At 37.3% G+C, this 12469-nt stretch overlaps 1 protein-coding gene across 1 annotated transcript in view; it reads right to left on the bottom strand.

Annotated features, from left to right (window-relative positions):
- Positions 1-12469, bottom strand: part of LOC131941281 (DNA damage-binding protein 1) — a 56164-nt gene that overhangs the window by 26107 nt on the left and 17588 nt on the right. The window contains exons 10-15 of the mRNA XM_059300454.1: positions 10900-11016; positions 9645-9747; positions 6813-6882; positions 5176-5284; positions 3364-3542; positions 2292-2452 (exon numbers count right to left, since the gene is read on the bottom strand). Of these exons, the coding sequence (XP_059156437.1) occupies positions 2292-2452; positions 3364-3542; positions 5176-5284; positions 6813-6882; positions 9645-9747; positions 10900-11016 (739 nt within the window). The remainder of the gene's footprint in view (positions 1-2291; positions 2453-3363; positions 3543-5175; positions 5285-6812; positions 6883-9644; positions 9748-10899; positions 11017-12469) is intronic.

Genomic DNA, 12469 nt, shown 5'->3' with positions numbered 1-12469 from the left:
AATCTTTACAGATACCTGCTATCATCAAATCTTTACAGATACCTGCTATCATCAAATCTTTACAGATACCTAAAAGTATTCTACTCTTTCTACCATTCCTACATAAACTATTCATCCCCTCCAACCCTAGGGTTTGGGTTAAAGCCTGCCATCAATAATTTGTCAAAGCAACCAATCATTTAACAAAGCATCCAATCAATTGTCAAAGCAACCAATCATTTGTCAAAGTAACCAATCATTTATCAAAGCAACCAATCATTTGTCAAAGCAACCAATCATTTGTCAAAGCAACCAATCATTTGTCAAAGCAACCAATCATTTGTCAAAGCAACCAATCATTTAACAAAGCATCCAATCATTTGTCAAAGCAACCAATCATTTAACAAAGCATCCAATCATTTGTCAAAGCAACCAATCATTTGTCAAAGTAACCAATCATTTATCAAAGCAACCAATCATTTGTCAAAGCAACCAATCATTTGTCAAAGCAACCAATCATTTGTCAAAGCAACCAATCATTTGTCAAAGCAACCAATCATTTATCAAAGCATACAATCATTTAACAAAGCAACCAATAATTTGTCAAAGCAACCAATCATTTAACAAAGCATCCAATCATTTGTCAAAGCAACCAATCATTTAACAAAGCATCCAATCATTTGTCAAAGCATCCAATCATTTGTCAAAGTAACCAATCATTTATCAAAGCAACCAATCATTTGTCAAAGCAACCAATCATTTGTCAAAGCAACCAATCATTTGTCAAAGCAACCAATCATTTGTCAAAGCAACCAATCATTTATCAAAGCAACCAATCATTTAACAAAGCAACCAATCATTTGCCAAAGCAACCAATCATTTAACAAAGCATACAATCATTTAACAAAGCAACCAATCATTTGTAAAAGCAACCAATCATTTGTCAAAGCAACCAATCATTTGTCAAAGCAACCAATCATTTGTCAAAGCAACCAATCATTTATCAAAGCATACAATCATTTAACAAAGCAACCAATCATTTGTCAAAGCAACCAATCATTTGTCAAAGCAACCAATCATTTAACAAAGAATACAATCATTTAACAAAGCAACCAATCATTTGTAAAAGCAACCAATCATTTGTCAGAGCAACCAATCATTTATCAAAGCATACAATCATTTAACAAAGCAACCGATCATTTGTCAAAGCAACCAATCATTTGTCAGAGCAACCAATAATTTAACAAAGCATACAATCATTTAACAAAGCAACCGATCATTTGTCAAAGCAACCAATCATTTAACAAAGCAACCAATCATTTGTCAAAGCATACAATCATTTAACAAAGCAACCAATCATTTGTCAAAGCAACCAATCATTTAACAAAGCAACCAATCATTTGTCAAAGCAACCAACCATTTGTCAAAGCATCCAATCATTTAACAAAGCATCCAATCATTTAACAAAGCAACCAATCATTTAACAAAGCATACAATCATTTAACAAAACAACCAATCATTTGTCAAAGCATCCAATCATTTAACAAAGCAACCACTCATTTGTCAAAGCAACCAATCATTTAATAAAGCAACCAACCATTTGTCAAAGCAACCAATCATTTGTCAAAGCATACAATCATTTAACAAAGCAACCAATCATTTATCAAAGCATACAATCATTTAACAAAGCAACCAATCATGTGTCAAAGCAACCAACCATTTAACAAAGCATCCAATCATTTGTCAAAGCAACCAATCATTTAACAAAGCATCCAATCATTTGTCAAAGCAACCAATCATTTGTCAAAGCAACCAATCATTTGTCAAAGCAACCAATCATTTGTCAAAGCAACCAATCATTTGTCAAAGCAACCAATCATTTGTCAAAGCAACCAATCATTTGTCAAAGCAACCAATCATTTGTCAAAGCAACCAATCATTTGTCAAAGCAACCAATCATTTGTCAAAGCAACCAATCATTTCACAAAGCATCCAATCATTTAACAAAGCATCCAATCATTTGTCAAAGCAACCAATCATTTAACAAAGCAACCAATCATTTGTCAAAGCAACCAATCATTTGTCAAAGCAACCAATCATTTGTCAAAGCAACCAATCATTTGTCAAAGCAACCAATCATTTGTCAAAGCAACCAATCATTTGTCAAAGCAACCAATCATTTGTCAAAGCAACCAATCATTTCACAAAGCATCCAATCATTTAACAAAGCATCCAATCATTTGTCAAAGCAACCAATCATTTCACAAAGCATCCAATCATTTAACAAAGCATCCAATGCTGAATGAACAGACCTCCCCCCAACATCTCAACATGGAGACTCTCAAAGTGAGGCAGACGAAAGGTCCTGGCAGAAATATCTGTCCACAAGCCAACAGCCAGTACATCAGATGCTGTGTTGTCTCCCAGTGAGCTGATATCCAGGCAGGCAACTTCATGTTCAACTCTTGTTTGTCTGAGATCAAACATCAACTTCTTATGGACACAATGGTTGCAACAAGTTTTACGATAGAATGGTTGCAACAAGTTTTAGGATAGAATGGTTGCAACAAGTTTTAGGATACAATGGTTGCACCAAGTTTTAGGATAGAATGGTTGCAACAAGTTTTAGGATAGAATGGTTGCAACAAGTTTTAGGATAGAATGGTTGCAACAAGTTTTAGGATAGAATGGTTGCAACAAGTTTTAGGATACAATGGTTGCACCAAGTTTTAGGATAGAATGGTTGCAACAAGTTTTAGGATAGAATGGTTGCACCAAGTTTTAGGATAGAATGGTTGCAACAAGTTTTAGGATAGAATGGTTGCAACAAGTTTTAGGATAGAATGGTTGCAACAAGTTTTAGGATACAATGGTTGCACCAAGTTTTAGGATACAATGGTTGCAACAAGTTTTAGGATAGAATGGTTGCAACAAGTTTTAGGATACAATGGTTGCACCAAGTTTTAGGATAGAATGGTTGCAACAAGTTTTAGGATAGAATGGTTGCACCAAGTTTTAGGATAGAATGGTTGCAACAAGTTTTAGGATAGAATGGTTGCAACAAGTTTTAGGATACAATGGTTGCAACAAGTTTTAGGATAGAATGGTTGAAACAAGTTTTAGGATAGAATGGTTGAAACAAGTTTTAGGATAGAATGGTTGCAACAAGTTTTAGGATAGAATGGTTGCAACAAGTTTTAGGATAGAATGGTTGCAACAAGTTTTAGCATAGAATGGTTGAGAACTACATAAAAGTTTAACTAAGTGAAAATAAGATCAACTTCTTGAAAATTAGTGAGATTTAAAAATAGTAAGTTAATGCATGTAAAGAGTAAGATCAAAACATGTAAAAATGGATGGATGTAAAGATGGTGTCCAACGAACCCCTTTAATGAACAAGTGCCGTGTTCAATCTCAAAATAGAAGAGCTGACTGCCAGCGGCCACAACGACCTGGCTCTGGTTACAGCAGGCCAAGCTGATGTTCCTGCCCTCAGGGTGCTTCCATTCTGATGCCAGACCTCCAGGTGTGCTGCTCAGTAGGCGCATAGAGGCCTGCGTGATCTGAAACCAGTTGTACATGGTACAGTCAACCTGTTGTACATGGTACAGTCAATGGTTCTAGTTGTACATGGTACAGTCAATGGCTCTAGTTGTACATGCTACAGTCAATGGCTCTAGTTGTACATGCTACAGTCAATTACTCCAGTTGTACATGATTCTTAACAGTATATGATTATAGGCTTAGAGATCTAGAGAATAATGTGATAATAACCCTAAAGATTTTTGGGATTTAAAAAAAAAACATGGTTAAGTGTTTAAATATTACTAAATGAATAGCGATCCATAGATTTGTATGATAATAGACATAGAGATCTAGAGATTTAACAAAAAGTGTTGAGTATTTTATGTTTAAATATTCATACATTTTTTGTTTGGGTTTGAATAAAAATTCTACTAGCTCACAGGGATTACTATTCAATATTTACTCTATAATACAAAAAGAAAATCTTACTTATCAGCTGTATATAATTGTACACTAAAATAGGTGTGAATTTTTTTCTTTAGCACTGACTGAGCTAGTATTTTAAAATTATGAATACGATTCACTATTCTGTCAGTAATTATTTCACTATTCTGGTTAATTAGTTTACTTGGTTTGAAGTCATGTTTTGGTTAAGATACATAATTAGGTTTAGGTTTTTATTAAGAGAAAAAAATGTAACATTATCAGCCTAGTTTCAGTAGTATTTCCTCCTCAATGTGCTAAATGTTAGTAACAGATAGTACATTAAAAACATACAATTTGTACGGCTGTTGTAGTTCACGCATTTCTAGATTTCAAAACATCAGAAAATTTTTAAACCAATTGTTTTATTGATCTAGCAACTAAATGGTTGACCAACCAGATGGCCCAGTGAGTTGACCAACCAGATGGCCCAGTCAGTTGACCAACCAGATGGCCCAGTGAGTTGACCAACCAGATGGCCCAGTTAGTTGACCAACCAGATGGGCCAAGTTAGTTGACCAACCAGATGGCCCAGTTAGTTGATCAACCAGATGGCCCAGTTAGTTGACCAACCAGATGGCCCAGTTAGTTGACCAACCAGATGGCCCAGTGAGTTGACCAACCAGATGGCCCAGTTAGTTGACCAACCAGATGGCCCAGTTAGTTGACCAACCAGATGGCCCAGTTAGTTGACCAACCAGATGGCCCAGTTAGTTGACCAACCAGATGGCCCAGTGAGTTGACCAACCAGATGGCCCAGTTAGTTGACCAACCAGATGGCCCAGTTAGTTGATCAACCAGATGGCCCAGTTAGTTGATCAACCAGATGGCCCAGTTAGTTGACCAACCAGATGGCCCAGTGAGTTGACCAACCAGATGGCCCAGTTAGTTGACCAACCAGATGGGCCAAGTTAGTTGACCAACCAGATGGCCTAGCTGTAGGATTTGGTTAAAGCAGACAAACCTGTAGGATTTGGTTAAAGCAGACAAACCTATAGGATTTGGTTAAAGCAGACAAACCTGTAGGATTTGGTTAAAGCAGACAAACCTATAGGATTTGGTTAAAGCAGACAAACCTGTAGGATTTGGTTAAAGCAGACAAACCTATAGGATTTGGTTAAAGCAGACAAACCTATAGGATTTGGTTAAAGCAGACAAACCTATAGGATTTGGTTAAAGCAGACAAACCTGTAGGATTTGGTTAAAGCAGACATTTGTGCAGATAAAGGTCTGATGATCTCCATCAAATCCAGGCAGCTCTGTCTCCTCAACTTCTTCCCCAGTCAGCTGGAGGACCCTGACAATAGATCAAGGTCATGTGGTCAACATATCAAGGTCATGTGGTCATCACATCAAGGTCATGTGGTCAACACATCAAGGTCATGTGGTCAACACATCAAGGTCATGTGGTCAACACACATAGGTCATATGGTCAACACATCAAGGTCATATGTATGGTCAACACATCAAGGTCATGTGGTCCACACCAAGGTCATGTGGTCCACACCAAGGTCATGTGGTCAACACACATAGGTCATATGGTCAAACACATCAAGGTCATGCTGTCATAGGGCAAACACAAAGGTCATGAGGTCAACACATCAAGGTCATGAGGTCAACACAACAAGGTCATGTGGTCAATACATCAAGGTCATGTGGTCAACACATCAAGGTCATGTGGTCAGCACATCAAGGTCATGTGGTCAACACACAAAGATCATATGGTCAAACACATCAAGGTCATGCTGTCATAGGGCAAACACAAAGGTCATGAGGTCAACACATCAAGGTCATGATGTCAACACATCAAGGTCATGATGTCAACACATCAAGGTCATATGGTCAACACATCAAGGTCATGTTATCAACACATCAAGGTCATGTGGTCAACACACATAGGTCGTATGGTCAAACACATCAAGGTCATGCTGTCATAGGGCAAACACAAAGGTCATGAGGTCAACACATCAAGGTCATGAGGTCAACACATCAAGGTCATATGTATGGTCAACACATCAAAGTCATGTGGTCCACACCAAGGTCATGTGGTCAACACACATAGGTCATATGGTCAAACACATCAAGGTCATGCTGTCATAGGGCAAACACAAAGGTCATGAGGTCAACACATCAAGGTCATGATGTCAACACATCAAGGTCATGATGTCAACACATCAAGGTCATGAGGTCAACACATCAAGGTCATATGGTCAACACATCAAGGTCATGTTATCAACACATCAAGGTCATGTGGTCAACACACATAGGTCGTATGGTCAAACACATCAAGGTCATGCTGTCATAAGGCAAACACAAAGGTCATGAGGTCAACACATCAAGGTCATGAGGTCAACACATCAAGGTCATATGTATGGTTAACACATCAAGGTCATGTGGTCCACACCAAGGTCATGTGGTCAACACACATAGGTCATATGGTCAAACACATCAAGGTCATGCTGTCATAGGGCAAACACAAAAGTCATGAGGTCAACACATCAAGGTCACGAGGTCAACACATCAAGGTCATATGGTCAACACATCAAGGTCATATGGTCAATGGGGTAAATATATTATTACATTGGACAATTTTGTATAAATATGTACAAACAAAATGTTGGCTATAAATTAAACCTCTAATATGACAGTACATATTAATTACATACAAAATGACATCACTATGGTGTTGTCCTTACCTAGACTGGCCAACAAATGACATCACTATGGTGTTATCCTTACCTAGACTGGCCAACAAATGACATCACTATGGTGTTATCCTTACCTAGACTGGCCAACAAATGACATCACTATGGTGTTATCCTTACCTAGACTGGCCAACAAATGACATCACTATGGTGTTATCCAATTCTGAGTTCACACGAAGAGGCCAAATTCCTGAAGAAAACAAATTTCATTTTTACTTTCTCGTATATACAAAGTATAGAGAAAGTCTTGTAATCGTGCAAAAAAAAAAAATCGAGATTTTTACAAATCTCGACGTTTTACACCTCACTGATACGGAAAAACGTAATTTTGCAATCTTGTCCGTATGTCTGTGTGTGTGTAAACACGATAACTTGAGTACCGTTACAGCTAGGTTGATGAAATTTCATATATGAGTATTTTATCAAAATCGTAGATCCATATCAACTTTTGAGCAATTTCCGATAACCGGAAGTGGTACTTTTCCTACTTTGAATTTTTCAAAAGCCTATAACTTGAGTACTATTTCAGATAGATAAATGAAATTTCACATGTAAGTAAAAGATCTAATTCTCTACCTTCTCTTAAATTTTGAGTAATTTCCGTTGACTGACACACAAACTTTGGCATCACACACACACAAACTTTGGCATCACACACACACAAACTTTGACATCACACACACACACACACAAACTTTGGCATCACACACACACAAACTTTGGCATCACACACACAAACTTTGGCATCACACACACACACACTAACTTTGGCATCACACACACACACACAAACTTTGGCATCACACACACACACAAACTTTGGCATCACACACACACACAAACTTTGGCATCACACACACACAAACTTTGGCATCACACACACACTAACTTTGGCATCACACACACACAAACTTTGGCATCACACACACACACAAACTTTGGCATCACACACACACACAAACTTTGGCATCACACACACACACACACAAACTTTGGCATCACACACACAAACTTTGGCATCACACACACACAAACTTTGGCATCACACACACACAAACTTTGGCATCACACACACACTAACTTTGGCATCACACACACACAAACTTTGGCATCACACACACACAAACTTTGGCAGCGTCCGATAAAATTTTCTCAATTTAATTAGTTGTTTTTCAGAATCCAAGTTTTTAATCATAAACCTAGGTCATAATAACGCTAGGGTGGCCAATTTTCGTTGTATTTACTTCTTGTAGTTTACTCGTGAGGCTGATTTTGTATTTTATAGAACTTTTTTTTGTAAATCTGCAAAACTGCATTTATCAACACTGCGGAATGGTGTTCAGTGGCAGCGTCTTAACGTTTACATCGCTGCATTATAGAATTAACCAAAATTAAAATATTTAAACTAAGACTAATCTGATCCATGATTTTTGTAGAAAAATTTATATCAGTGTGTAGGGCATTCAATTACGATTAGCTTTTAGCAATATTGTGTGGGGTTTAAATCAATGGGTAAAAAGATATGGGTCGTTTAGCCACAGAGGTAGTGAAAAAAAAATTCGGGTCTAACGTGAAAATAGTTACAGGTTTAAAGAGTTAAGTGAGGTTAGAGGTCAATCTAAGACTTTGTGCGTAGCAGATCCTGACAAAACACTCCCGGGGGGTTTAAGTTTGGAGCTATAAACATTTTTTGGCTATAAACAAATTGTTGGAGCTATAAAAAATTTGTTGGAGCTATAAAAAAATTGTTGGAGCTATAAAAAAATTGTTGGAGCTATAAAAAAATTGTTGGAGCTATAAAAAAATTGTTGAGATATAAAAAATTTGTTGGAGCAATAAAAAAAATTGTTGGAGCTATAAAAAAATTGTTGGAGCTATAAAAAAATTGTTGGAGCTATAAAAAATTGTTGAGCTATAAAAAAATTGTTGGAGCTATAAAAAAATTGTTGGAGCTATAAAAAAATTGTTGGAGCTATAAAAAAATTGTTGGAGCTATAAAAAATTTGTTGGAGCTATAAAAAATGTGTTGGAGCAATAAAAAAATTGTTGGAGCTATAAAAAAATTGTTGGAGCTATAAAAAAATTGTTGAGCTATAAAAAAATTGTTGGAGCTATAAAAAAATTGTTGGAGCTATAAAAAATTGTTGAGCTATAAAAAAATTGTTGGAGCTATAAAAAAATTTGTTGGAGCTATAAAAAATTGTTGAGCTATAAAAAAATTGTTGAGCTATAAAAAAATTGTTGGAGCTATAAAAAAATTGTTGGAGCTATAAAAAAATTGTTGGAGCTATAAAAAAATTGTTGGAGCAATAAAAAAATTGTTGAGCTATAAAAAAATTGTTGGAGCTATAAAAAAATTATTGAAGCTATTAAAAAAATTGTTGGAGCTATAAGAGGAGCTATTAAAAAATTTGTTGGAGCTATAAAAAAATTGTTGTAGCTATAAAAAAATTGTTGGAGCTATAAAAAAATTATTGAAGCTATTAAAAAAATTGTTGGAGCTATAAGAGGAGCTATTAAAAAATTTGTTGGAGCTATAAAAAAATTGTTGAGCTATAAAAAAATTGTTGGAGCTATAAAAAATTTGTTGGAGCTATAAAAAAAATTGTTGGAGCTATAAAAAATTTGTTGGGAGCTATAAAAAAATTATTGGAGCTATAAACAAATTGTTGGAGCTATAAAAAAATTGTTGGAGCTATTAAAAAAATGTTGGAGCTATAAAAAAATTGTTGGAGCTATAAAAAAAATTGTTGGAGCTATTAAAAAATTGTTGGAGCTATAAAAAAATTATTGAAGCTATTAAACAAATTTTTGGAGCTATAAAAAAATTGTTGGAGCTATAAAAAAAATTATTGAAGCTATTAAACAAATTGTTGGAGCTATAAAAAAATTGTTGGAGCTATAAAACAAATGTTGGAGCTATAACAAAATTATTGAAGCTATAAAACCTACCTTTAATTCCAGGCAAGTCAATGCTGGCATGTTCATTGATGCCTATTCCATTTCTTATGATTCGCAAGGAGCCTTCCTTAAAAGCACCGGAACAGGTGACAAGCTAGAAAAGAATAACATTGTTTTGTTCAATTCTCTTGACCTATCAAGGGTTTAGGCAATGTTGATACCATTTATATGTTCTCTTTACATGGGGGGGGGGGGGGGGGGGGGTCAGAGTTGGATCCAATTTAAGTTTTGTATATTGCTTCAGTATGCACAAGTCAGCCTAAATGATGAAAATTTGTGGGCAGGGGAGGAACGACTTAAATCTAAGAAATCACTTCACTACACAAACCCATCCACCTGCCATTACCCCACACCACCCATCTCCCTGCCATTACCCCACTCCACCCATCTCCCTGCCAACACTCCACCCATCCACCTGCCAACACCCCACTCCACCCATCCCCCTGCCAACACCCCACTCCACCCATCTCCCTGCCAACACCCCACTCCACCCATCTCCCTGCCAACACCCCACTCCACCCATCTCCCTGCCAACACTCCACCCATCCACCTGCCCACACCCCACTCCACCCATCCCCCTGCCATTACCCCACTCCACCCATCTCCCTGCCAACACTCCACCCATCCCCCTGCCAACACCCCACTCCACCCATCTCCCTGCCAACACCCCACTCCACCCATCTCCCTGCCAACACCCCACTCCACCCATCTTCCTGCCAACACCCCACTCCACCCATCCCTCTGCCAACACCCCACACCACCCATCCCTCTGCCAACACCCCACTCCACCCATCCCCCTGCCAACACCCCACTCCACCCATCCACCTGCCAACACCCCACCCATCCACCTGCCAACACCCCACCCATCCCCCTGCCAACACCCCACTCCACCCATCTCCCTGCCAACACCCCACTCCACCCATCTCCCTGCCAACACCCCACTCCACCCATCTCCCTGCCAACACCCCACTCCACCCATCTCCCTGCCAACACCCCACTCCACCCATCTCCCTGCCAACACTCCACCCATCCACCTGCCAACACCCCACTCCACCCATCCCCCTGCCATTACCCCACACCACCCATCCCTCCATTATAACCCACCAATTCCCCTTCCCTCTAATTACCCATTCCTGGCAGCCCACTATATAAGGGAACCTTTTCAGTGTTTTTTTTCCCACAAACCCCCTCACCCCCTTTAAAGGGTAGTTAGCTATTGGGTCATTGCTTTAAATAGCCATTGTACCTGTCCTTGACCTTGCCTTTCCAGATCAACTACAACCATGTCAACAATTGGTCCAAGGTTAACAAACGTCTCCATCACTTGCACATAGGAGCCACTGCTGTCTCTTTTGGAATTTAACTGCACCAAAAATATCAGTATAGTTACCAGGTCCATTGATAATTTTAAAAATTTAACTGCACCAAAAATATCAGTATAGTTACCAGGTCCATTGATAATTTTAAAAATTTAACTGCACCAAAAATATCAGTATAGTTACCAGGTCCATTGATAATTTAAAAAATTTAACTGCACCAAAAAATATCAGTATAGTTACCAGGTCTATGGATAACATTTTTTACCTCCTTTCTGTTTTCAATGAATAAGAGGTTAGTTAAAATAATTTTTTATTATAAATTGTCCTAAATTTTTACTTTCTCGGATACGAAGTATAGAGGAAGAGTTGTACTCATGCCAAAAATTGGAAAAGAGATTTTCACACATCCCTGAGTTGAATTGACATAGTTTTGCAATTTTGTCTATATGTCTGTATGTCTGTGTGTATATTAACACGATAGCTTGAGAACCGCTACAGCTAGGTTGATGAAATTTCATATATAAGTATTATATTGTTCTGAGTGATTTCCTGTAACCAGAAGTGGAATTTATTCTATTTTGGTTTTTCAAAAGCCAATTCTAATTCTCTGCCTTTTGTCAATTTTTGAGTAATTTCCATTTACCAAAAGTAGTACTTTATGCTATTTCTGATTTCTCAAAAAACTCATAATAATGTTAAAGTTCTAATATTCTGCACTGTTATACACAAATTGTTTGCTGTTTACTTGGTGTGCAATTCTTTTTTTTGAGATTCTATTCTATTTTCAAAAGTAATTAAAAATTGATAAAAAATCATGTCTATGTCCAGAGTTGCCATCCCTTGTAATGATATATCACAATAATTGAGAACAATTAGGGGAGATCACCCACGCTTTTTTTTCCTGTGGAAAGCTACTCATTATTTTGTTAGTTTAAAACAAAGTAATTTTCTTTCTTCAATAAATAAATTATTACTTAAAATTAATATTGGTCTGTAGGATATTTAATTATGATTAAGTATTATAAATAACAAGCGCACCAGTCCGACATTGATTTAGTCCTACACACACGAGTGACAAAATGATTAATAAGGGTTTCATCAATGTGTTACCTAAATAAAGACATGTACTGGCAAACTCTGGGCACCATCACTACTCTACTGAGTTAGATGACAAGCCATTCAGTTCCATTTAGTCAACAATAATAGCAGTACACCTTATCTATGGTGTATGGTGCTCTTTAAAACAAATGTAGCTTCGGGACACTGGATGATGCTCATTATTTGATTAAGTCATCAATTTATGGAGACCACCGTGTCCATAGTGTAAGGCACTATTTAAAATAATTGTAAGTGCCTTAGTGCTCAGGTGGGAGGCCGGGGTGGGAGCGGACATGTCTGATCTAGCCAATAATTATTTATTGTAGCCTCGTGAAAAGTGATAGATGAAATGAATGTAGATATAAAAGTGCTCATGTTGGAGCCCAAATGAATCAAGTA

The sequence above is a fragment of the Physella acuta genome, unplaced genomic scaffold (assembly GCF_028476545.2).
Source record: "Physella acuta isolate Inbredline_101_S28 unplaced genomic scaffold, ASM2847654v3 ptg000355l, whole genome shotgun sequence".
NCBI classification, from domain to species: domain Eukaryota; kingdom Metazoa; phylum Mollusca; class Gastropoda; family Physidae; genus Physella; species Physella acuta.
Note: the sequence above shows the minus strand (reverse complement) of the source record. Positions and strands in the feature narration are given on the sequence as shown.